Consider the following 27,208-nt stretch of genomic DNA (forward strand, 5'->3'; position numbering starts at 1 on the left):
CGCACGCACGCACGCACGCACGCACGCACGCGCATTAAAAAAAGAAGTCACCTGAGAGTTTTTCCAGAGGCAGGAGGATTAGAAATTCAAGGCCAGTCTGGACTATAGTAACACCCTGTCTTGAAATAGAAAATAAAAGCCAGCATGATGGCATATGCCTTTAATCCTAGCACTCAGGAAGGAGACAGAGGCAGGCAGATCTCTGTGCTGGGATTAAGGGCATGAGGCACCATGCCCAGCTGTTTTCTGGTTTTGTTTTGTTTTTTTTTTGTTGTTGTTGTTTGTTTTAGTGAGACAGGGTTTCCCTGTAGCCCTAGCTGACCTGGAAATATCAGAGATCTGCCTGCAGAGTGCTGGGATTAAAGGCGTACACCCGACACTGTTTTATGTTTTTTTGAGATAAGGTCCCATTCTGTAGCTCAGTTTGGCGTTAAACTCCAATCAACCTTCCTGCTTCAGTCTCCCAAACACTGGGATTACAGACCTGAGTCACCACACCCTGTTAATATTTTTTCTGTATAGCGAGAAAAACATGAAGGCTAATAAGAGTTAAAATCCATATAAGGAACTCAGAGCGATAACAGATTTTCTCAAAGGAGCAAAAAATATGTACAAATAGGAAGGAAGGACAGAGGGAACACACACACAGAAAAAGACCAGACAGAAGTCATGAAAACCTTAGATTATTATTTTTCACCTTCTAGACTGGCAATATTATTTGACAACAAAGATGAAGGAAAACAAACACTATATGCACTCTTGATGAGAGTATAAAATGCTACAATCTCACTGGAAAATAACCAGACATTACTTAATGAAATAAAACTATATATCCTAACAATCTCATTCCTCCATAGGTAAAATATACAAATAAAACCCAGATTATAAAACAAAAACATCAATAAACAAGTATACCAACGGTGTCCCCTCAAAATAAATATGGATGTCCAGCAAGAGGAAGAAAGAATAAATCATGGCATTTTCATTCTATAGAACATGAATTACCAAAAATGATGAGGGGGACAGGCATGGTGGGTGCCCACCTTTAATCTCAGCACTTGGAGGCAGAGGCAGGCAGATCTCTGTGACTTTCAGGCTAGCCTGGCTTACATAGGGAGTTCCAGGCCAGTCAGGGCTACATATTAAAGCCCTGTCTCAGAAACAAACACAAAAACAAAACAAAGGGAGTGCTTGCCTAGCTTGTATAGAGCCTCTGGAATCCACCTTCAGCACCAGGATTGGGAGAATGAGGGAAGTGTTAATTAGATATATAATTATTAATGCCCATGGTATGTTAATTTAAAATTTACAAAGCAGGCTGCAGATATTATTTAGTAATCATTTGCTTTAAAAAAAAAAAAAAAAAAAAGCAATCCTTTGCAGAGACAAAAAATTTTTTTTGAGCTAGGGTTTTATGTAGCCCAGACTAGCGGCCTCAAACTCTCTATATGGCCAAGGATGACCCTGAACATTTGATTCTCCTGCCTCCACCTCCTATGTGCTGGAATTACAGTTATGTACCACACCACTACCACACGCCAAAGTAAGGTAGAACTGGCAGGTTTGAGATTGCTTTGTTTTCTGGTGCATAGCTTTAACATTCTGCAAATAGTTTTACTTTTAAAAGAAAAGAGAAGGTAGGAGTGATGCTAAAGACTTTTTTTTTTTTTAATTTTATGTGTACGAATGTATTGCCTATATGTATGTGAGTGCATCCATATCGTGCAATGCCGAGAGGTCAGAAGAGGGCTTCTGATTCCCCGAGAACTGGAGTTAAGGACGGTTCGTAGCTGCTATGTGGGTGCTGGGAATCGAGCCCAGGTCCTCTACAAGAGTAGTTAGTACTCTTAACCGCTGAGCCATCTCTCCAGCCCCAGGTAAAGACTTTTTAATCACAGCACTTAAGAGACTGGGGCAGGTGGATCTCTAAATTCAAGGCCTTCCTGTTTTACATAGAGAGACTCTGTCTCAAACAAAACTCAAAATCTGTGGTATTTTTGTGTGTATATATTATACACATGTGATGGTCTCAAGGAGCCTGCAACTTACATGGAAAACCAAGTGTACCACTAGGTTAGGAAATAACTAAATATAAATGCATAAAAGTCCAAAAACTAAGCCTGGAGCGGTGGTGCACATCTGTAATCCCAGCACTAGGGAGGTAGAAGCAGGCAGATTTCTGAGTTCAAGGCCAGCCTGGTCTTATATAACAAGTTCCAGGCCAGCCGGGGCTACAGGGAGACTGTGACTCAAAAAAAAAAAAAAAAAAAAAAAAAAAAAGACAAAAAAAAAAAAAAAAACAAAAAAAAAAAAACAACTGTCTTTTTAACACAAAAGGCCTACTTTGAAAGACAAAGTCACTATTCCAGGAGAGGCAGAGTGGAAGAAAGTTGGTTTTGTAGCTGGCTAAAAATACCAGTAGTTGCTTGTTAGAAGAGATTTACGAGTGAAGGAAGATACCTACTGTAAGACCCTTATCAACAAATCCTCCAATAAATAGCACATTGATTTTCATTCTCTCATATCACTTCTAAAGATGCGGTTTTGGTACTCTTTTCCAAAAAAAATTTTGTTAAATATACCAGTAGTATATATTCTGAAGTATTTCTTGATCAAAAAGTATTTAGGAAGAGGGTATTAATGGAGCTAAAACTGAGAAATGTGTTTTCAATCACTTCAGAAACTCATTCATCCAACCCTCAATTACTCATCCTTAACAGGGGGCGCCCTGCTATGCATTACTCAAAACCAAGCACGTCTGAAAACATCTTAAACATAACTGAAAGAAAATCTGCCCAATCACTAGCCAGCTGCTTGCAAACTCCACCCTTGAGTACAGGAAGAACACTTTTGATTGGAAGACAGCTGTGTTTACTACAATGTGTGGTGCAAATTGGAAAGGTCCACATGCCCAGAGTCCAAAGGAAATTCGTCAAGAAAAAATGAAAACAAAACGGTAAATTCTAATCCTTTACTAATCATTGTCATTAATAGAACCTCAATGTAACTGCAATTCTTGAGCCATTTTGCAAGCTGATTAAAAAAAAATTCTTAAGACTGAATTTTGTTGTGATTGTTTCTTATCTATGCCCCTGAATAAATATACAAGACAAGCACAAATGTATTCGCAAAACCCAAACTTGCCTTTGCTCCTATATTCACATGGCCCCATGCAAGACCTCAGCATAGCTGTGAGAACACTTTGCTTTGCTTTTCCAAGAATCACTGCAAGTTTTTACAGGGTTGGAAAACCCAGTTCCATGGGCCAATTGGTAAAAAATTAATCAGTATTTAGCCTAGTAGGTGTCCAGCACTCAGTGAACTTCAAAAACCTCAGTCCTCAAGGAATCCAGCAAACTGCAAAAATGAAAGGGTAGCCATTTCAGGTGCAGAACTCATTACCAATTCATCTGAAGGAGGAAACCAGGAAAACCACCATTGGAAGAATTGCAAAGTAAAATCCCAAAACAGAAGCTAGGGCAGACTATGCCTCAGGTCAAAGTATGCGCATAGGGTGGATCTCAGGAATGCTTTGCTTCCAGGAGTCAATTAAAGAATCAGAGGACACCTCCCCATTATCCCAGCAGTCCACCGAAAGTAAGCTGGCGAGGAATTTAGATCGAAATCTCCATCATATTTATCATCCCTACCCTCCTTACATTAGCGGTTTCTTTTTACAAATTCACTCCACTAAAGCTTCATAAATATCCTAGCAGCCTTTCTTATACAGCATGAAGAATACTTAAAGTGACTGAAGCAGCAGAAGAAAAGCCTAAACCAGGCACAAGTCAAACAACCCATGAAGACTGGTGGGGGGGGGGGGGGCTGACACACTGTTGACCACTTGGAAGAAAAAACGAACACTGGAAACCTAAATTATCCCCAGATCTCACAAATGCGTCCCTGTTTAGGAAGTAAAATGTCTGCAGAAGCAAATTCATCAGGAATATTTTCTGTTTGCTGATCTATTACATTAATTCCAAAATACCCTTCCCGCCCCATTTTCCATAGCTTTATCTACCAGAGAGGCTAGGGCTGTTATCAGAAAGAGGAACTAAATAAAGAGGCTTGACAAAATTGAAAGACAGTATTTTGCCTCCACAATAACAAAAATAAATCACGGTCTTGAATGCTATTTAACTTCTTTTACTAAGCAACTTTAATCACAAAACACTCCCAAGTCAAGCGACCAAGCTCCAAATACAAAGTTTCAAAGCAAAATCTCTCCCAAGGTTTAGGGGAGTAGCCGAACAAGAAGCAAAAAGCACCAGTCAGTAGCCTCATTCGGCTACTAACACAGACCTCAAACTTATCAAAAAGGCACAAGTGCAGCTCCTGTCACCCAGAAGCGCCAAGAGAAGGGAGCTAGAAGACAGACTTGAGAGCTGGCCTTTCTGGGGACCGCCAGGCCGAGCCTGGCTCAAACAAGAAGGAAGTAACTGCTAGATAAAAAAGCCCCGAGCAGCTCCAACTGCAGCCTTGGTGCCTCCCACAACTGCCCACATTCCGGCCCTACTCCGGGCTCCGGAAGGAACGAACCCGGAGCAGGTCTCCTGAGGGGGCCTGGGGACCATAGGTTCGCGTCTTCTGGCCGAATTCAGCGGGACCCGGGCATCCAGGGTTCGAGAGACTGCTCTGAAGGCGTGTAGGGGGGGAGTACGCCGAGCAAAGGGTCGCCCAGGAGGCGGGGCCTGCCGGCTAGAAGCAGCAGCAGCAGATCCTGGCACCCCGGCCGCCCCCCGAGAGAAACTGGGGCGCGCACCCCGACGCGGAAGCTACGCCGGCCAGAGCTCAGTGCCGGGGTGCCGGCGGGGGGCGCTGAGGAGATCCGGGGGCGCAGAACTGGGTCACCCCCACCTCGCCACCCCCCTCACAAAGGCCCCCGGGGAGGCCGCCCACAGGCCCCGCAGCCCCGGCCTCGAGTGCCCGCCTCAGCCTCCACTCACCGCTAGGTCCTGGGGCACCGCCCCGCTCATGGCCCGCACCGTGCCTGCCCGCCAGGCCCGAGTGCGCAGCGCAGGCCCCGGATCTCCGCTCGCCGCCGCGGGGGCCGAGGCCGAAGCTGAGGCCGCGGTGTCCGCGAACAGAAGCAACAGCCGCTTGCCCACCGGGGAGGCCGCCGCGTCCGCCATCGCCAGGGCCAGCCGGACCCGCGCTCCCGCCCGCTGCCTCCCACCACCTCCACCGAGCACCCGATCCACCCGCAAGGCCTCCCTCCGCACCACCCGCGGCCGCCGATCCCCCCCACCCCCCCCAACAGCCACCACCAACCACCACCAACCACCGGCGCCGCGCAGCGCCCCCCGTGGCCGGGAGCGGAGTCGCAGCCCGGGCCGCACACAGCGCCCCCAGCGCTCCGGAGCCGGGCGGCAGCTCTCGGCCCCTCGCGGCGCTCCGCCCCAACCTCCCCCCGGACCTGCAGTGCCCCCTGCGGCCAGGAGGGGAATTGCAGGTTCGCCCGCGGACTGGGGGAAGTGGGCGGGTCCTGAGTCCCCCATGGCACCATTTCTAGCCCCAGTCTTCAGCGGGTCACATGTTGAGAAGCTTAAGTTTACTCTCCTGGAACACCTAAGACTTTTTAGGGGGTTGAGGGATGAGGGGCAAGGTACCTAGAAGATGAGTGTTTTGAGCTAAGATTTTACTAACCCCAATACTCCATTATATCCTACCCCGAAAATGAGTTCTGCTCCCTAGCATCTTTTAAGAAACATTCACCCCATTGGTCCACAGGACATTCTATCTTCCTTCTCATTGGCGGGTAACATAATGCTATCTTATTCTACACTACCAGTACTTCATAGGTTGCCTTTCCAATTGGCCAATGCATTACTACAGCCATTGGATGTGATTATGCTGTTTCCATTGGCTAAAGACTAATGTGCCTCCAACATCTCGGTGTTCTTCCTTGAACCCACAGAGCCACTTCCCTTTTCCAGTCTGCCAATATTATTAAGTCTAGGTGTTGTAAGCCAGGCGTGGTGGCGCATGCCTGTAGTCCCAACACTTGAGAGGCAGAGGCAGGTGGATCTCTGTGGGTTCAAGGCCAGCCTGGTCTACATAGTGAGTTCTAGGCCAGCTGGGGCTACAGGGAGACCCTGTTTCAAAAAGACCCCCCCCAAAAGAAGACTAAGTATTAACTTTCAGGTAAATTGGAAGGAGACCACACTTCAATTTACCATGGAAGTAATGGGGTTAAAGGTAAAGGAAGTCCACTAATACCCATTTGATTTCAGGTATGACATACTGATTAATCCCAATTAGAAAAGGAGGTGGTAAGAGAGGGCAGATGCTGAGATTTTGGCTAGACTGTTATTCACAATACACTATGGGAAACTAATCATTTAATGTTGGTAATGTCAGACCATCATGTTTCCAATAGTCTCTTGAATATATAGACTAAGTATATACAAAGATAAAATGTCTAGTAATAATATATGACTGTTACTCCAAAAGTGGCTATTTCTTTCATTGATCTGTCCCACAGAAAGGTAAGTAGTAGTTGGGTTATTTTTCTCCAAGGTGTCTATCTAGTTATCTCCTTGTGTACACCCTTGATCTACATTTCTTGTGGTAAAGACTGGGTTGGGAGACACCAACTACCAATTTTAGTTATATAAGACAAAACATCTAGGGAAGTCTTTCTAGAACTAACTCTATGGAGCACCAAGGCAACATTTCCTCCCTACTCAAAACTATCCCACAGCAAACCTCAGGCCTTGACTCAAATGTTTTTCTGGTGAGATAAATCATAGAACACAAAGTCCATAAATTATTTGGAGGAAAACAGGGATGAATTCATACAGGACCTACAGTTTTTTTTACAAAAATTAACTACTGAGATTTTTCTCCCATAGAGAGCTTTAATCACTGCTCCAGTGTCTAAGGCTGGTTTTCATATTTAAGCTCAGGGATAGAAAGAACAGAGAATTTCATTCAACAAATATGACAGGAGCTTTTCATGTATCGGGATATTTCCAAAGTATTGAGGCCACAATAAAACAAAATAAACATGAATAAACTGAATTTAAAAAAATTGAATAAAACAAAACCCTAGCCCTCATAGAAATTTTACCTCTTTCCAATAAGGGACTTCAGCAATGAAAAATGATTAACACACACAGAACTACAAGGCTGGCAATGTAATTCAGCGGGAGGAATATTCACCTAGCATGTGTGCAAGGCCCTGGGTTTGGTCCCCAGGACCACAAAAGGCAAAACCAAAAATACAAAACAAAAATTTAAAAACCAACTATAAAATTCAAAAAAAGAGGAATAAAGTCATTTTAGATGTTCAAACTTTACCCCTGCTCAAGCAGGTGAAACAAGTTTTAAAGATAAAAAAAGCTGTAATTCAAAGCTTCTTTAACCACATGCCTCTGCCCTACTCAACCCATCTCCAAAGCCACACCTTTGTTTTAAGGGCAAGTGACAACTCCCACTCACTAGTGTAGGTTTACATCCAAATGTTTCTACTTCAGGTAGTCATGTCAATCCTGTCCAGCATACTTCATTGGTATTCAATGATGAGTACCACAATTTGAAGCAGGAAAGTAGGACTGAAGCTAAGCAACTTTTGACTGCTGCTTGGTAAAGAAAGGCTAAACTTTAAGGACAGAAACTCATGCTTGGATCTCTAAGCAACTATATTTCACCCACACATTTTCAAAGAAATGTTAGGGTAAGAGGAAAGGGTGGAATAGAAAAGTCTGAAAATGTAAGCCACACAATTTCTTTCAGCAAATTAACAATCCAAATAGAAGCATTAGGAAAAGTATCTTCTAAGACAAAAGAGCTTTGATATTAGAATGATCTTGCAAACAGTCTTTTTAGGATGGAGAAGTTACCCAGATCTTTGGAATTCTGATGATTAAATCTCCATCTCTCTAGGATACAGCATGTAGCAGTGAACTCTGAAGGGATTCCTTGTCATCTCCCACTCTCTTCCCCAGCACCCACAGCCTATGAACTGACCTAGACAAGTTTCTAAATGTACCATCAAGTGTTTCTCAGGAAACTGGAATGTACTGATACCTGTGGCTTCTATCAGCTGCAAGTGAGAGTGATAACAAGGAAGAGGCGACATGTGTTAAGTGCCAGGGAAAAGGGACCAAGACAGATTGACAGACTCCCAGGCAACAGGATCTGATCTGCTATGGTCATAAAGGGTCTAGGGATCAGATATACTGCCCTTTTGGAATGGCCTGGTCATGTCTTAGAGAAAGGAACAACAAAGTTAGTGGCCTTCTCTCTGCCCTGTTTTTTTTTTTTTTTTTTTTTTTTTTTTTTTTAGGGTCTCCCTCCTGTAGGAAAGGGAAAAAGACACTATAGTACACAAGGTTGCTTGGGAAAATGGATTATTCTAATAAAACTTTATTTTTTCAAACACAGCCACAGAGGCAGAACCTCATGTTTTAACACACACAGACTTATGGATTTTTTTTTTTAATATAAAACAAAGTTTACGAAAAATTTTTTTTTTCCACTTTTTGTTTCTGTAATCCCATTAGCACAGGGACTTTGGCAGCAGGTGGGAGTGAAGGGCAGCTGGGGCTGCCACTGGGCAGTCACCGGGCACAGGAGGAGAGCATCAGCCTGGGAGTGGCTTCACTCACACACGCAGGAATACTCACCTACTGGCCAGCCACATCATACACGCAGCACAGATGCAGACATCTACTCAGTGTCAGCCACAAGCCCTGGAGGTGTGCTCCACTCTGAGTAAGCCCAATATGTGAAAACCCAAATATTTAAAACAAAGTACAGGAAGGTTGCTTGCTTTACAAAAGAAGCAATCATAGGCTGCTTTTAAATGGTCAGCAATCCAAATGCATTTAAAAAAGTAAGCATTTGGTTTACATAGAACTTTTGGAACAGATCTATTGTATCAAGCAAAATAATTCACTTCTTGAAAAGGCTTGTTCCAGGGCCAGAGGTGCTTAGATTTGGAAGCAAAATGATAGTTCTGACTAGTTTAACTTTCCAGACTTAAAATAATAGAATTAAAATATGACTGTATGCCTTCTTTCCTAAAGATGGTGACCTAGGGTTTGGGGAAAGCTAGGATGGTGACAGAACTACTGCCTTCACTTAAGCTTAGGACCTGCAGAGACCCTAATGGCATTGCCAGGACCTACAAAAAGCTGGCACTGCCAACCTGCAGCAGAGCGCCCCAGGATGAGGATGCACCAGGAGATAAACTGGCACTAGGGAAATTATGGACCAAAGAGGGAGAAGAACCAGAGGAGGGATGAAAACGAGGATGGGTAACTCCTGGGCTCAGTTTTCCTGATTCTCCAGAGAGCCTCTCTTAGGCCCTTAGAGGCTGGTAGCCCAGTGATAGTATGTGGAAACTAGCCAGGAGATAGGGAAGAGCTTAGAAAACTAAAGCCTCTGAGGGCCACAAGCTCGAGAAGACACGGGCACCTCCCCTGAAGTGGAGGCAAGGAGGCTAAAGCCTCAGTGGTAGTCCTAGCTAATATGTGGGAGAAGCAATAAACATCAGGCTCAATTCCACAAAGAAAAAACACAGACCTTAGTCTTCTGAAACGTGAGGAACTGAGGTCTAAGATATTCTGGAAACTGAACAGAAAAATGCCCTTGTAAAAAATGGGAAGGGCAGGTCCAATTTGGTTATGCAGGGTCTTCTAAAAAAGCCTACAGTAGTGGCAGCTTCTATATGCAGATCCACCAATGCCAGCTACAAAGGTATCTGCAATCCTTAAATCCATCACTGTAGCCACTGGGACCTGCTACCCTGGCTCAAGTTGTGGGCGAGAAACAAAAAAGGAAATTCAATCCAACAACAAACTCCCAGCTGCTTCTCACAGCCTTTGCTTTACACATCCTCAGCCAATCCCTCAGTGAGCCCCAGGGTTCTCTCAGGGCCAATTAGAGGCAAATAAACATTTCCTGGCAAAAGTGGAAGACAAGCAAACTATTAAATGCTGAACACCCTTCCTCTTTCTCAAGCAGGTCAGGAGAGCGTTATGGGCCTAGATCTTGCAAGAACAGGTTTCTCAACAACCAGCTTTCAAAAGGCATTGCTGGGTGGGCTCAGGGCTGCTGGGGACTGAATATCACTGCTCCTGCTGCAGGTCTGCCTCAATATATCCTGGTGATCAACCTTGTCTCTTATCGATCAGAAGATGAAAGGGTCCCCTGGTGAAGAAAAGAGGGAGCCCCTCAGCTCTGCTTCAGTGGTCTATGTTTGCACTCAGAGAACAAGCAAGGCAGGCTGTATACAATAGTTTAGATAATCTGATGAAAACAAAAGGATCAGCTCAGAATAAATGTGGCAATCTTCCTACAAACCCTCAATACTAGATTTATCTAGTGGGAGAGAGTGGGACTGAGAAAAAGACTATTAGCTGAGGTTACAGCACTTAAAAGACTCTGCTAGACCCCAACAGAGAACCCTTTGCAGAGCAAGTGATGCTATGGATTATAAGCCTGGTTCCAGAGCTAGTAAGACAAAAGGAAAATTTGGAGCCCCCTCTCCTCGACTCCTTGAACAAGCCCACTGTCATATTAAAAACTCAAGATTCTGGGGGTATCCTGATGCTCTGCTGTTAAAAGGAGCAACTGCCTTCCTTCCCTAAGGCTACACAAACACCTTTCCTCAAGTATATTCCCACACACACACGCACACACACTCACACAATTTCTCCAAGGAGGCTGAACGAACCCCCCCAACCCTGGCCAAATTCTAAGACACAAGTGCCCTTTGAAGCAAAGGGGCTAGTGAAATTCCCCGAGCTGGGGTCAACAGACCCCTTCCTTCCCTGCCCATTGCTTTCTCAGGGGCAGGGATACTCACACTCAGGGCCGCCACAGGGAGTCTGCTCTGGGGATGTCCCTCCCGCCACCAGCTCTGTTTATCTTGTCCCGGCCAGTCTCTTGGCATGGTCGAGCTTGCTGGAGCGAGGAGACTTCGGCTGCCCTGAGTCGGAGCCCTCCACTCACCCCCTTTCCCAGGCTGGGCTCTCAGCCTTGGGGCCTTCACACTTGTTAGTAGCCATATGACAATCAGTCTGTGTGGCCCCAGGAAGTAGCCTCTCAATTTTAGTTTTCCTCAATCAGATTCAGGTCCAGGTCCCCAAAGTCCTGCTGACACAGTGTCCGCTTGCTTAGTGCCTGTCGTCCCCACCGAACAGCCCCCTCTTCCTCCTCTTCGCTTTCACTCAGCACCTGGGATGAACCCTCAACAGGGCTGCAGGAAGCAGAGAGAGGTGGTGGGCTACAGGCCATGAACCACGGTGGAGAGATGCTGCTGCCTTCTCGAGCTGTTTCTTGGAGACAGAGGCCTCCTGAGTATGGTTTCTGTCAAAAAACAAAGTTAAGACAAATATATTAACTTCCCAAAGTCTCCTAAGGTATATTTCGAAGTGCACCTCTCAGTTATACTTGAAGGCAAAAATCCTAGGCTTCAGATGAGGCTGGTAAACTGTTGATAGAATTTGGAAAATTTAGTATACATGTACGTACATTTCTCTGAGCAGAGCCTACAGTTCTCATCAGATTGAAGAATAGAAGCTTAGGGGCTAGGGTTTAACTCAGTGGTAGAACATTTGCACAGCATGGCCAAGGTTCAATGACAAGCACCACAAAAAAGAATAGAAGCTATAATGAGGGTGCGGGGGTAGCGGGGAAGGATAGATAGCTCAGCAGTTAAAAGTGCATATTGCTTCTCCAGAGAACCTGAGTTCCGGTTCCTAGCACCCATATTGGGTATTTTACAATCACCTGTAACTCTAGCTCCAGAGGATCCTATACCCTCTTCTGTCCTCTGAGGGCACCTGCACTCACTTGCACATACCCTCACACACAGTTTTAAAATCTTTTTTTTAAAGAGAAAAGACTTATTTAAAAACAAAACAAGTTATGAAGGGCCATAGTGGTGCACACCTGAAATCTCAAGAGTTCAGGAAGCTGACGCCAACCTGGGCTGCTTAGCAAGACCTTGTCTCCAAACAACAATAACAAAAAAGACACTAATTTATAAACTCCATGCAGGCAGGAACACCATCTATATTTGGCTGGTCTGTTCTGCCAGTGCCTAAGCAAAGTCAAGTACATAGATTTTCAGTGAATGCTTCCTGTTCCCTAAACGACTAAGGGAACAAACTCTCAAAGAGGCCTGTAATCTAGTGGTCTAGAAAGAAAAATATGGAAAACATGGGCAAGTGCATATACAGCTGTTCTTATGACTAGGAAAGTAAAAAAGTATTTGTTGAATTCATAAACATCACTGTTCGTCTTGCTTAAGCCTTCAAAGGCCCAATGAAGCAGTGAAGAGCGAGTAGCAAACAAAACCAGTCCTGAGCATAAGGAAGAATAGGGAGCTGGTGACAGGGCTTTTTCTCAGAGGAAAGTGCCTCTAGCAGGACAATTACTGACCCTTGTTGAAAAGTTTAATGTCTCACCCTAATTTCTTTGGAACTTCAGGCCTGACTAATTTGATAGGACAGAAGACCTTCAGTGATAAACCTGGAATAGTCCCAGGCAAACCCAGAATGGTCATCCTAAGATAAGCTATTACAGAAGAGTTCCCAAGGAGGCAAAACAGCTTAACTCATCCTCCCACTCCTAGCCACACTCCTCTCATCTACTAGTCCCACCTGATTCATCTTGTCAAAATCCAAAGAAGGCCGAAGGCGCCGGGAGTCTTCTTCTAGACGCCGCTTGACCCCAGTTTTGCGTGCATCCAGATCACAAGGCTGTGAGCGGCTTCGGGGAAGATTGCGGAGACCTCGAGGTCTCCAGGGCAGCTCTGGGGATGATGCAGGGGAGCTCCGAGTAGAGGGCAAGAAACGGCTTGCCTGTGGGCCCAGGCTGGGTGACAGGGAGAAGCGACGCTGGGGTGGGCAAGGTGACAGGGACTCAGCATCACTCTCCCAGGAACCGCTCTGAGGAGAGGTGGCACAGGGTTGAGAGGAATCCTGAGCCAGGGCCAGGCTGAAGAAAGGAGGGCTGTAGGGTCTGTGGGCTGGGGCACATTGAGAAGAGGCACTGGGAGCTTGGAGGAACCTGAGGCTGGAGACCCTCTTTGGGGGGCTCTGGTGAGGCACCTGCGGCCCACCCCCTCCAGCACTTCCCCGATGCTTGATGGGAGTCCACAGCTTGGAGGGGGCAGGCCGCCACGCAGGCTGCCAGCGAGACAGGTCCACAGGCACCGAGAGAGAGCGGCAGTGCCTCTTGGATGGAGGGGCAGGGGGCACAGGAAGCTTCTCTGGGTCTGGGGGCTCAGGGCTTAGTACTTGGGAGAGGGGTTGTTCTTGTGGAGAGGTGCCCCGACTGGGTGGTCTAAGGTGTAGGCTCAAGCCAGAAGGATGGTAGCTGAAGTTGAGGCTGTCCTGGAACTCAGCACAGGAACAGTGAGGCAGGCCCCTCCAGGAAGCACCTTCTGGAATGAATTTGTAATAAAAAATATTAATAATAGCTAACATGTGCCACGTAATGTAATAAAAAATATTAATAATAGCTAACATGTGCCACGTAATGTACTGAGCATTTCATATATTTTCCCCCAAATATCTATAAAATAGGTATTATGAATATCCTTTTTTCCACAACTGACAGTAGTCTAATAACTTGCCCCAAATCATGTAGCAATCAAACTGAAAGCAGGATTTGAACTTAACCACTATATGCTATACTATGTTCAACATAAGAAACCACAGCAGGCATGGTGGCACATGCCTTTAATCCTAGCATTCAGGAGGCAAAGGTGGGCAGATCTCTGTGAGATCAAGGCCAGCCTGGTCTACATAGTGAGTTCTAGACCAGCTGGGGCTATAGGGAAACTGTGTCACAGTAAGACCAAAAAAAAAAAAACCACATGGAATCATGGAATAAAACATTCAGTACTGGGCTGGAGAGATGGCTCGGCGTTTAAGAACATTGGCTGTTCTTGCAGAAGACCCAGGTTCGAACCCCAGCACCCACATGGCAGCTAACAACTGTCCATAACTCCAGTTCCAGGGGATCTGACAGCTTCTTTTGTCCTCGCAGGCACTGTACAACACGGATGCAATTATCTACATGTAGGCAATACACTCATACACATAAAATTAAAAAAAAAAATTCAGTACTGTCTACCACATCCTGTCAAAGGTAAAGTATGTCAAGAGGAACCTACATGTATGTGTGCCCTGCTCAGGCCCAATCCACTCCATTAGCCCTATCTATAACCCACCCTTCCCTACTCCCAGCCTGAGTTCTGAAAATCAGGCCTATGTTCTCCTCCTTTGGCCCTTTTCTCGTGTATCAACAGGACCAAGACAGAAGGCAAAGATGTCAAGGGTAAGTTACCAAGCAGGTCAAGCAATCACTTCTATTCTCAAGAAAGGAAAATTTGACAGCAGAACACATGCTTAAGAAACCCTAAGATTTTTATGTTGCTTTTGTTCCTGTGCATATACTCTGATTCCCTTCCCCTTGGGCCTTCTTTTAAAGCCAAACAGATTTGGGGACAATTGGGTGTGATGATTCAGGCCTATAATTCCAGCACTTTGGAGACACCAGCAAGAGGATCTGAACTGAGTTCTAGGCCAGCCTGGGTTGCATGAGACTCTATCTCAAAAACAACCAACCAACCTCCCTATCCCCACCAAAGATAGAGGAACCAAAAGAAAGTGAAATGGGCTAAAAGGAATGATCCTCACTGCATTCCAATCAAAACTGTGACTTTTTAAATTTTTTATTTATTTATTTTTTAATTTTTTTTTTTTATGTATGTGAGTGCACCCGTGTTGTGCAGTGCTGCGGAGGTCAGAAGAGGGCTTCAGATTCCCCTGAACTGGAGTTAAGGATGGTTCGTAGCCCTCTGCCTCCCAAGTGCTGGGACTAAAGGCGTGGGCCACGACGCCCGGCTTAAATTTTTTATTTTTAAGCTGGGCGTGGTGGTGCACACCTTTAATGCCAACACTCAGGAGTCTGGAGGCAGAGACATCATCTTTGAGTTCAAGGTCAGCTGGGGCTACAGAGAAACCCTGAATCAAAAAGACCAAAAACAATTTAATTTTGTTATGTGTATGAGTGTTATGGCTGCACGTATGTAAGGGCACCCTTGTTGTGCCATGCCCATAGAGGCCAGAAGACGGCATTGGAGCCCCTGGAACTGGAGTTACAGATGGTTGTTAGCCACCATGTGGGTGCTGAGAATCAAACCTGGATCCTCTGCAAGAGCAGTCAGTGCTCTTAACCACTGAGTCATCTCTCCAGCCTCCAAACTGTGACTTTTTTGTATGTGTATTGTGTATACATGCTCCTGTGGGTGTGTGCACAAGCCTCTGCATGTTGAGCCCAGAGGTCAACATCAGATGCCTTCTTCACTCTCTACCTTATTTATCTGTGTAGTGCACTCGCACCAGTGCCACAGGGTGCCACGTGTGTGGAGATCAGAGGACAACTTGAAGTCAGTTCTCTAGTTCTGTCTACCAAGTAGATCCTGGAAATAGAGCTCTCATTTGTTGACAAGCACCTACCTGTAAATCCATCCCTGCAGATACATCCCCCCTGCACTTAGTTTTTGGAGGCTGGCTGGTCCATGAGCTCCAGGGATTTGCCTGTCTCTACCTCCCTAGCACTGAGATTATAGACTGGTGCCACCATGCTTAGTTTTTAGGTGAGAGATGGGAATCTGAACTCAAATCCAAATGCTTACATCAAAAAGCACTTGATGAACTGAGGCATCTCCCAGACCCCCAAAAATTGTGAACTTTGTTTGTTTAAGGATTTTTAAGAGGCTGGAGAAATGGCTCAGGGGTTAAGAGCACTGTTGTTCTTGCAGAAGACCCAAGTTTGAATACCAGCACCCAAGTGGCAGCTAAAAATTGTCCATAACTCCAATGCCAGGGGATCTGACACCCTCTTTTTTGTCCCCTGCAGGCACTGTATGACACAAGTGCACTTATATACATGCAAGCATAACACATACATAAAATAAAATATAAATTTTTTTTTAAAAGAAGATTTTTTGGCTGGGTGTGGTGGCGCACACCTTTAATCCCAGCACTTGGGAGGCAGAGGCAGGCAGATCTCTGTGAGTTCAAGGCCAGCCTGGTCTACATAGTGAGCTCCAGGACAGTTGGGGCTACAGGGAGACCCTGTCTCAAAAAGACCAAAAAAAAGAAGTATTTTTAAGTGATTTATTTATTTATGTTTATAAAGTGTTTTGATTTCTGGTATGTTTACTGGTTTGTGTGCAATGCCTACAAAGGTTGGTAGAGGAAGATAGAGCTGCCATGTGGGTGCTGGGAGTCCAAACCTAGACCTCTAGAAGTACAGCAAGTGCTCTTAACCCCTAGGCCACCTCTCCAGCTCTATCCCTTCTTTGTTTTTTGAGGCAGGGTCTCAGGTAGTTCAAGCAGGCCTCAAAGTTGGTATGTATCCAGTGCTGACCTTGAAGTTCTTATCCTGCCTCTACTTCCCAAGTGCTGAGATTACAAATGTGTCCCACACCACCTAAAATTGTGATCTTGGAGGAAACAGCTCACTAGGGAACAATAGGGCTATTTCAAGCCCTGATTAGAATTTTATAGAAATGGAACAAGTCTGGGTTGGGAGAGATGGCTCACCAGCTGCCTTTACAGAGGACCTGGGTTCAATTCCCAACACCTACACAGCAGCTAACAACCATCCATAACTCCAGTTCTAGGGGAATTTGACACCACCCTCTTCTGTCCTCCTCAGATACTGCACAACATGAACATAGTTACATACATGCATGCAGGCAGTACACTCATACACATTAAAAAAAAAAAAAAAAAGCCAGGTGTCATAGCACACTCTTTTAGTCCCAGCACTCAGTAGGCAGAGGCAGACAGATCTCTGTGAGATTAGAGGCCAGCGTGGTCTACATAATGAGTGCCAGGCCAGGTGGGGCTACAGGGAGACTCTGTTTCAAAAAGACCAAAGACAAAAAAAAAAAAAAAAAAAAAAAAAAAAGAAAGAAAGAAAAGAAATGGAACAAGTCACAAGTATATGAAGCCAGATTTGATGACAAGTGTTTGGTTAATAATTCTTCCCCCTACTAACCTTTATAAGGGTTGGGATCATGGATCCTTATGACGGTATAATACCTGACTTTCAACAAGTACTTAGTAAGAGAAAAAGAGAATGAAAGAAATACTTTGGCAACTCACTTCCCATGCCAGGTACCCCAGAAAAGAAAATGAGATGCATAACAGCCCAGCAGCATGGTTTAGAGAGTTTCTAGTTGTCTGCCCATGATCACAGGTCCCTGAATTTATAATTTAGGAATTCACATTGCAGACATATTTTCACATATGAAAAATGACCTATGTGCAGGGTGTGGTGGTGCACGCCTTTAATCCCAACACTCTGGAGGCAGAGGCAGGCGGATCTCTGTGAGTTCAAGGCCAGCCAGGTCTACATAATGAGTTCCAGGACAGCTGGGGCTACAGGCAGACCCTGTCTCAAAAAGACCAAAAAAAGAAAAAGAAAAGAAAAATGACCTATGTATAAAGTTATTCACCACAGTTCTGTGTGAAGAACAGAAGACTGGGGACTGGAAAGGTGGCTAAGCTGGTAAGAGCACTTTGCTGCATGAACAGAGTTAAAAAGCCAGGCACACATGTGCCTGTAAACAAACACTGTAGAAGGGAAGAGAGGAGGATCACTGCGGCTTGCTGGATGCCAGCCTAGCTCCACTTTCAAGAGAGACTCCATTTCAAAAGAATAAGGTGGAGAGTAAAACAGGACACCTGTTGTCCCCTGGTCTCTCTCTACCCACACATACACACATGCATGTAACACCCCACACACATGCCACATTCTCACACATACACACCAAAAAAAAAAAAAAGAAAAAATTGGAAACTACTTAAATATACTTTAATAGACCAAAAAAAAAAAAAAAGTATAGAATGGCATGTAGTATACAACATACAAATATATGTTTACTTTAAAAAATTTTCTTGATTGTATGTGTGTTCTGCCTGCATATTTGCAAGTACACCTATGCATACAACGCCCTCAGGTCAGAAGAGAGCTCGGATCCCTGGAAACTGTAGTTACGGTTATGAGCAGTCTTATGGGGTGCTGGGAACTGAACCTGGGTCTGTTGTACAAGCAGCCAGTGCTATTAACTGCTGAGCTCTCTCTCCAATCTAAACATACACTTTTATATTCACTTCTGTTTATATAAGAAATTCTGGAATTAGCAAGATGGCTCAGTAGGTAAAGGGTGTGCTTTGCTGACAACCCTGAAACCTGAAATCATTCCCAGGACCCACACAGAAGGAGAGAACCAACTCCTGCAAGTAGTCCTCTGATTGTCACAGGCCATGGTATATATACACATGAATAAATGTAGTTTTAAAAATCAGTTTTTGTTTTTGTTTTTTTTTTTCGAGACAGAGTCTCACAATGTAGCCCTGGTTGGCTTGGAACTCACTAGGTAGACCAAGCTAGCCTTAACTCAGAGATTCCACTACTTCTGCCTCCTGAGTGCTAGTATTAAAAGCGTGCACTACCACACTTCTTTTGAGACAGAGTTTCACTATGGAGTCATAGGTGATGTAGAACTTGCAATATAGACCAGATTGGCCTCAAACTCACAAAGATGTGCCTGCCTCTCCCTCCAACAGCATGGTTTAGAGAATTAAAGATGTAGCATTAAAGATGTGTGCTATCATGCCCAGCCGAAAAATCAGAAATTCTGAGTTAGGCCTGGTGACATAGGCCTGTAATCTGGAGGTTACAAGTTCAAAGCAACTATGGGCAATTTGGAAAAACCCTATCACCAAATAAAAAGTAAGCTGGGTATGGTAGCACATACCTATAATCCCAGTACTTGGGAGGTAGAGGCAGAGGATCAGGAATTCAAGATAAGCCTCAGTTACATATATTACAAGTTCAAGACCAGAGTGGGCTAATGAGACTGTCTCAAAGAAAAAGAAACAGAGAACTGGAGCTATAGTTCAGTAATAAAGTGCTTACTTAGCATATTTTAGCCCTAGGTTTAATCCCAAGCACTGAAAAAAAAAAAAAAAAATCCTAGTGGATATGTGTGTGTATGTACAAGAAAATAGTTAAAAGCCAGGTGTGGTAGCTCATGTCTTGAATGCCAGCACTTAAGAGGCAAAGGCAAGGAGATCTCTATGAGATGGAGGGCAGCCTGGCCTGCTGGGGCTAGGGAGACCTGTCTCAACAACAAAAAAGAAACTAGTGAAGCTGGAAAGATGGCTCAGTGGTTAAGGACATTGGATGTTCTTGCAGAAGACCCAGGTTGGAATCCCAGTACCTATATGGCAGCTAACTGTCTGTAACTCCAGTTCCAGGGGATCTGACGCCCTCTTCTGTCCTTCACGGACATTGCATGACATGGATGCACTTATACACATGCAGGCAATACACATACACACATAAAATAAAAATAATAAATAAAATTGAAAATAAATAAATAAATAAATAAATAAAAAGTTAACAGGGCCCGGCAAGAAGGCTCAGCAAGTAAAAGCACTTGCCACCAGAGTTCAAGCCCCCAAACTCATATGGCAGAAAGAGAACGAACTCCTGCAGGTTGTCTTCTGACCTCTACATGTATATTGTGGCACTCTGCACCACACACACAAACACACACACACACACACACACACACACACACAGTCACATGCCCACACACAAATAAATGTGAAAAAGGAAATTTTTGGTTCACCGAGATAGCTCATGACCTGAGTTCAAGGGTGGAAGGAGAGAACTGACTCCTGAAAATTGTCCTCCGACCTCCACATATGTGCTGTGGCATGTATACACATGTACATACATCATAAATAAATTAAAATGTTGTAAAGAAACTAATAACAGGAATTACCACCCCTTAATACCCTCAGTTCCTGAGATAAGCCAAGGGCTTCATACATGCTAGGCACCTGCCCTATCAAATAAGCAACAGCTTTCAGAAGTCACTTTTAGGGAGGTGGTAGAAGCCAAGTGGATTGGAGACAGGAGAGGATGACTTTCATCAGCATAACCTTTTTGTTAGTATTTTTAAATCCAAAACAATTAGATTAAAAAAGTTCCCACAAACAGCCAAGCACACCTTTAATCCCAGCACTCGGGAGGCAGAGGCAGGTAGATCTCTGTGAGTTCAAGGCCAGCCTGGTCTACATAGTGAGTTCCAGGACAGCTGGGGCTACAGGGAGACCCTATCTCAAAAAAACAAAAACAAACAAACAAAAACACTGTTCTTGCAGAAGACCCAGGTTCGAATCCCAGCACCCACATAGCAGCTAATGACTGTCTGTAACTCCAGTTCCAGGGAATCCGACAGCCTCTTCTGTCCTCTACGGGCATTGCATGACACGGGTGCACTTACATACATGCAGGAAAACACTCATACACCATTAGAAATCAGTAAAAGAAATGTGTGGACAGAGGCACACACAAATATATACAAAAACATAGATGCCTTACCAGATACAAGCTGGAAAGGGTTCCCACAGTTGGATATGTCTGCATGATCAGGCAAAGGCTGAGAGAGAGATTATTCATCATTATTTGGGTTCAGGACACAATGACAAATTTCTAAAGCGACTTTTTAAATTCTTCCTGTAGTTCATGGGCTACCAGGGTGTCAGAGACTCCTAAGTGTTCTCTTCCTATTGTCTTCCCAAAGTTAGTAAGTGAAACAATCCACATCTTCCAACATCACAAACCCTTCTCCACCCAAGTTTTACTGTCCCTTTTTTCTCACTGGAAAAAAAAAAAAATCCTGCCCTTTCCTTTTGGGTTGGGTTTTGAGCTTTGGTGGGCTCTTCTAGTACAAGTATGATGCTTCATACAATACAGGACAAGGGTAAAGAAGTAGCAACAGTCTCAGAAAAAAAGGGGGAGAGGGAGCATGAAGAAGCAGAAAGACTGGTCTTTTACCAGACTGATGCTGAAGCGTGTGCATTTCAGCTCATCCAGAGTCTGCTTCTGTAGCTGCTCAGTGATCAGAGTTATCATGTTTCTGCCCAGGATTTGACTTGCACACTTTGGAGCAAATGATGTCTTCCCTGTTGTTCTTCCAGACCTCACTCATGAGCCGTCTTCTGCCACTGCAGCACCATTCTAGCACCATTGGGATTTCCCTCTCCAGTCATGCCTGCTGAGTCTGCCAATTACAGAGGGACCAGCCCCCAAGTAATATTAGAGGTGTACCTGGTCCAGAGATGGAGAATGCATGGCATACATACTACAGCACCCCTATTCCAGGCCTCTGGCAGACATCATTAATTGATTACAACTCTTTCCTGGTAAGCCTAAAGATAGCTTCAGAAACATTCTGAACTTGGCACACCAGGTATTCAGTGAAATAAACTGGAGTTGGCAAGCAAACTGAAACCTATTTACCATTAACCTGGCTTATACTCTGTTGTTTCTACCTACAATATCAATACCACTTAGAAAACAGCTCAAATGAGAAAGATGCCAAATGGTTAGTTCTATACTGACTGGCACAATATTTTCTTTATCTTGTGGCTAGAAGCCAAGAAAGAACCCTTCTCCTAAACCACAGAAATACAGTACAAGCAGCAGCAATGGTTGTAGGTATCTCTTTTTGCTTCAGACCAGAATGAATAGGATTTTATATCCTCCTATGGCCTGAACAGCTAATGCAACATTACTTTCCAATAGAGACTGTGGATATTCTTTTTTACAATGAGAAGACAGGAAATGGTTAGAGTAGTTCTTATTACATTTCAACTCTACAGATACTAAAAACAACTCCATGACTTAATTCAGCTAAGTGTTTTACCTACTCTGACTCAAAGAGCATGTATATAATTAATCAATAATCTTTATTATGGTCAATTTCTGAGTGAAGCAAGCTAATTTTTAATCAGAGAACAAGCTTCAAAATCTCACACAATTACATACCTGAGGGGTCTTGCTCAGGGGAAGAGAGGCAGTTAACCTAGAATCTTTTGTTCTACCTATTTCCATAAATGACCAGAAGGTAGATAGCTCACCAAAGAGAACAAGGAGCATTAACTTGTAGACAGAACAATCAATCAAGAAATTGAAGTCTTGAGCCACGAACAGTGGCAACACACCTATAATCCCAGCACTCAGTAGGAGGAAGTAGGATAAGGAGTTTATCAAGGCCAGCCTGGGCTGCACGAGACCCTCCCTCAAATACCAATCAACCAACCAAAAACAACATCACCACCACCACCACCAAGTAATGCAATTTGCTCAGTTTTGGCTAACCACTTAACATACTTATCTACCTATGTATAAAATGGGTATAATAATCTTACTCTGTTACAAGAATGGGGTAACATGAAATATCAAAATGTGCAAAAGCATATCAATGGCCTATAAAAACAAAATAGGAGTCCACACAGACTGCAGTTTCTCATCTCTCCTGTTTGCTGCTCTTCAAAGCTTTGGCGTGCCAGAAGTGATGACATCATCAAAATCAAGAACACAGTGGGGTCTATCTCTCTGGCTAGATGCTATTCTCTCTCACCTGCTCACCCAAGAACCCAAGATGGCTCTTCTGTCTGTGACCTTGTGGGGGGGAACCACCCTCTACAAAAAAGAGGGTGTCATTCCCACCTCAGAGAAAGGCAACAAACAGCAAAGAAGTACCTAGGATGTGTTTGGAGCTCTCTGGAAGAAAGATGTGGGAGAAGTCAATCATCACTACAGTTAACTATCATTTTCATGCATAATTATTACTACCACTTGAAACAAAGTTCCAGCTTCCTGAGAACTCCCTCAGCTGCTTCCCGTGTTCTTGTGGGAGAAGCTAAAGCTTGAATCACTTCTGCTTCTACTTTCTTAACTCTGTCCTCAAAAATGAGCCAGAAGGGAACCTAAGTGTATACTTTTATTCTTAGCGACCCAAGGCCCCAAACTCACCAGCCATGAGGAGTAGGGAGTAGAAAACAAAAACAAAAAACTTTCAAGCTTTTCTTAAGGCATTTGGACAGAGAGCAAACTCCCAGGCCTTTCCAGGATCAAGTGATGAGAGTGATTTTCTATTTTTCTGCATTTTAATTGTTGGGATGTGGCCACACACAGCGGTAATTGGAACAATGCAACTACCACCACGCAACTGATACTCTCAGCCCGAGTTTCCTAAAACAGGCCAAGCAGAGAGGGGGAACACAACGGAAGCCATAAGGAATCAAACCAGGACACAAAAGAAGGCAAACCAGCTCCGCAAGGGGCCTCCTCTTTCTCAAGCAGGCATTAAAAAAAGTGTAAGAAGCCCTCTCTGGCGGCCTTCCTTCCCCTTCCATTTTGTGTATCTGAAGGGTAGACAGCCCTCAATATTCACTAAACAAGTTAAAACTTCTCAGCTTAACAACTGGCACAAGGCTCAGCTCTTTACAGAGCAGCAGGCCGCTAGGCCCTCCCAGCAACCCTACCAGGCCTACCTAACTCTCAGCCAAGGATCTCCTCCACCTCAAGTCCCCTAAAATAAAGACTAGACACCCCTCACACTCTATCTCCTATTGGACAGAAGTAACCCCTGACACTTGTGTTTCAAGGATGCTGAGGTTAGGCTGAAATCTGGATAACCAAGGATCCAGTCAGGACAAGGAAAAGGAAGAGTCACAGATCTCCTGGGGACCCCCCTCCCCAGGTCCCAGTCCCACACCTCTGGGAAAGACTAAAGGAAAACATGAGCAAGGCAGGGAGGTGTAAGAAAAGCCAAGTAGGTATCTGATTGCTCTTCTTCCATATGGTTCTTATGGGGATAGGGGTGACAAGTGGGGACCACCCCTCCCCCCCGACCCCGACGAAGAAGCAAGCGGCTAGGCCCCTTCTAATCTTCAACCTCTCCCTCTGTTGCCCTGCCTGTCCCCGCGGGGTGGGGCATGGGGCATCCACTGGCCCTTAGGGGTGGAGTGGGGGGGGGCAATGCTCTGGGAGACTGTCGCTCTCCTCTTTCCACTCGCGTTCTTCCTTCAGACCGCGGGAAGCGAACTCAGGACGCAGAGATGGGGAGGGTCTGGGACTTGGACTCCGCCACCCCCTCCCCCACCGGGTCCCGAGCTCTTCCCGCGAAGGCGGCCTGCGAGGCCCAGCCGCGCCGTCCGCTGACCTGGGGGAGGGGAAAGAGGGAAGGAGGGAGGGACGGTGGAGGTGCCCGCCCCGAGGCCCCAGCGCCACCTGCCCTCCGCTACCTACCGCGGCTCCTCCAGCTCCCAGGGCCGCGGCCGGAGCAGCTCTGAGCGCTCCGTTCGCCCCACGGTGCCCTTAAAAGGCGCCGGCGTGAACCAAATGGCCCCGGAGGAGAGTGAGGGGGTATCCCTCGCTTGTAGACTGCATCTCAGCCGCCCCAAGAGGCCCGAGCCCCATGTACTCTCTCCTGAAAGTCTTTTCAGAATGCAGCGGTTGGGGACAAGCCTAGAGCTTCGATCTGGGGATGGGATGGTTGCCTCATTAACCAGTCATCCCCTCCAAAATATCGCGGAAAGTGGACCGGCCCAGTTGGAAGCACATCCTAAAAGCCGTGGGGGAAGCCATGTCGGATGAAGGTAAACAAAGCCATTGCCCACTCCCTTCATCCGTCCATGAACCCAGCTGAAGCCGCTTACTCCTTTCGGGCTGCGAAACAGAATTAGCTACAGTGCTTCTCACCTGCTCTCCTCTCAGCTCCGATACAGCCACGTCTCTGAAAGAATCCCCCTTCCCCTGGCAAAGGACCGGTCCTGGGCCTGAAGGCTTCTGGGAAATGTAGTCCAAGCGCGGATAAGGGCCTGCACTGAGTCCCTGGAGCCCTTCTGATCTGCAGGAACCTTATAAACCCGGGATTTATAACGGTTGCGGGGACAGTGACCACTTGGATTTGCCCTCACCCAAAATGAGGAGGGCCCAAAGATACTCACTCCTTCCCTTCCCTATAAGCCTCCCCCCCCCAGCAGGATGAGGTAATGGGATTGTGATTATGACATCAAGGGCGGAGTATGGTGGTTACGGGCTGGACCACTTTCCTCCTTGGGCAGAAAGGGAGGGAGGAAGCTGACAAATGGGGAAACGATGTCGACAGTAACTGTATTTCCTCTTCAGGAACAGGAAACCACCTTTTTATTAAGTCTCCACCACTACCATTACCTCCCACCTCAGTCAAAGTTTTAAGCCCTTTTTCAAAAGGCTGAATCTTGATGTAAGTGCGCGAAGAGATTCCATAGAGGTTTCTGGCTCTTCTATAAATTTGAGTCTAGGCTGACATTAAGAAGAAACAAAGGAGAAAAAAAAGTTTTGAACAAATGCTTTCATACTGTGATTACTTTGTTGGACAGAGTTTTAGATTTCTTTTTTAATTGTTAAGAGAGTAGTAATTCCAGTCATTTCACTATTACACATAACAGAAAACCCCTAAAAAACATTTGCTTTCCCTAAAGATTTGCGCCATACTCAAGTCTGGGACAGGAAAAACAGCAGTAGAGTTAGTGGTGAGATCTTCCTCATTGAGCTGGTGAGGGAGGAAATAGGAGCCAAGATTGCAGACTGAAAAAGATTAGAGAAAAAGTGAAATATTAATCAAAAGTGGAGGTGGAAGCCAGGTGTGGTGTTGGTGGCATGCATCTGAAATCCCAGCAGTCAGGAAGCAGAGGCAGGGGTATTGCTGTAAGAGTTGTTTAAGTTGCAGATCAGTCCTTGGAGCCAGGGCACCGTGCCTGCAGATGGCAGTGGCTTGTTGGGGAAGTGACATTCGTGGTGCTCTACTGGGGGGTGCGAGTGATGAATGGCCACCAGGATGAAGAACAGGAACAGGGGCCACAGCAGTTCCTCGAGTAGCTGGATCGGCTGTCTCCTGCGATAAATGTAGTTTTTCCAAAGTAAAAGCGCCAACTGAGGGCAAAAGGCCATGATGACTCTGGACAGGGGACAGAGCGGAGGGGTGGAGACGAAGGTCAGGCCGGGGGCGTGCTGTGCAACGTCGGGGAACGTGCTGTCGGTCTCTGATCCTCATCCTCCCATCCCTGGGCGGGGTGGGGGTTCCTGGCCCCGACCTCCCTAATCAAGGTTAAGGATTTCAGCTCTGTCTTTCCTTTGTTTCTTCTTTCTCTTGGTACAGTCCTTTGCCCAGTGTCCTTTTTCCTTGCGGTAGGCACACTGGTCTGACCCTAGTTGGACACGCCCTCAATCTCCCTTCCTCTCTACTCTGCCCTCATCTTCCTTTCTTACTACTGTGGCCAGGATTCTGCTTAATTCCTTATTTCGCTTTCAATCTCTCATTGCCTCTCTATCTTCTGCCTCTCTTTTTTGTCTTTCTTCTCTTTCTTCTGGTGTCTCTCTTTTGTTAAAAATTCTCTCTGCCTCCCTCAAGAGGTCTCTAAGACCTTGCCCCTGCAAATTTTCCATTCTCTGGAGCTTACTCCTAATATCAGGAGCTGATTGCCATATGAAAGACATGGAAACACTTACTTCCTGTTCGGGGCTGTCTGGATCAAAGGGAGTGTACCTCCGATATGCCTCTTTAAGTCTTTCTAGAAACACAGTGGGCGGCTCGTCGGTTCCCTGCATTACTGATCTTACCTTGGCCAAATTGGTGGGGCATCTTCCTGCCCCTTGGAGGCCCGCTACAAGCACCTGGCGATAAAGACATAGGTGTTCCCTACCTTCAGCCGTGTTGAAATCCCAAGCAGGTCTGGTGAGGGGAAAGGCAGCCTCGATCTCGTTTGGCAATTGGGTTGGTCTCCCGTCTGCCCCCGGGACATGCTTTCAGGCTTCTAGAATGACTCTCTGCTTTTCCTCCGTAGTTAGGAGGACTTGCAGGAGCTGTTGGCAATCGTCCCACGTGGGTTGGTGGGTAAGGAGAATAGATTCTATCAGAGCCGTTAGGGCCTGCGGGTCTTGGGAAAAGGACGGGTTATGAGTTTTCCAGTTATACAGGTCTGAAGCGGAGAAGGGCCAATACTGAAACTGGTTTCCTTCCCCTCCTGCGAGTCGGAGGGGCAGGACGTGTGAGGAATCTCCCTGTCCTCTTCTTTCTCTGAGTCGCCCCACAATGGGGGAGGGAGCAACCTCCGGTCCTTCTGCTGGGACTTCATCTGGAACAGCCGCAGCGGCCTGCGGGGGAGGGTGGTAGGGAGGGGGATTCTCACTCAGCAGATCAGCGGGAACACTCTCATCAGGGGGAAGAACAGGCTTTTGTTTTACCACAACAGGACACAAGGAGGTGGTCGAAGGGTCCGAATTAGGGGCAGAACGGAGGGGGACTCTTAGCTTTAAC

General features: G+C 45.7%; 2 protein-coding genes across 2 annotated transcripts in view; both read right to left on the reverse strand.

Moving 5' to 3' along the window:
• Window positions 1-6,354, reverse strand: part of Kdm3b (lysine demethylase 3B) — a 73,285-nt gene extending 66,931 nt beyond the window's left edge. Inside the window, exon 1 of the mRNA XM_008834293.3 lies at window positions 4,947-6,354. Within this exon, the coding sequence (XP_008832515.2) occupies window positions 4,947-5,498 (552 nt within the window). The 5' untranslated portion in view covers window positions 5,499-6,354. The remainder of the gene's footprint in view (window positions 1-4,946) is intronic.
• A 1,983-nt stretch (window positions 6,355-8,337) lies between these two features.
• Fam53c (family with sequence similarity 53 member C) lies at window positions 8,338-24,177 on the reverse strand (the record flags this gene model as incomplete). Its single annotated transcript, XM_008834294.2, is given in 5 exon segments — window positions 8,338-11,319; window positions 12,618-13,402; window positions 20,440-20,497; window positions 20,896-21,121; window positions 24,157-24,177. Coding segments are annotated over 4 exon segments (1,179 nt in total). The 3' UTR covers window positions 8,338-11,061.
• Between the last annotated feature and the right edge of the window lie 3,031 nt (window positions 24,178-27,208).

This window comes from Nannospalax galili, unplaced genomic scaffold (genome assembly GCF_000622305.1).
Source record: "Nannospalax galili isolate Female #2095 unplaced genomic scaffold, S.galili_v1.0 scaffold856, whole genome shotgun sequence".
Classification (NCBI taxonomy): domain Eukaryota; kingdom Metazoa; phylum Chordata; class Mammalia; order Rodentia; family Spalacidae; genus Nannospalax; species Nannospalax galili.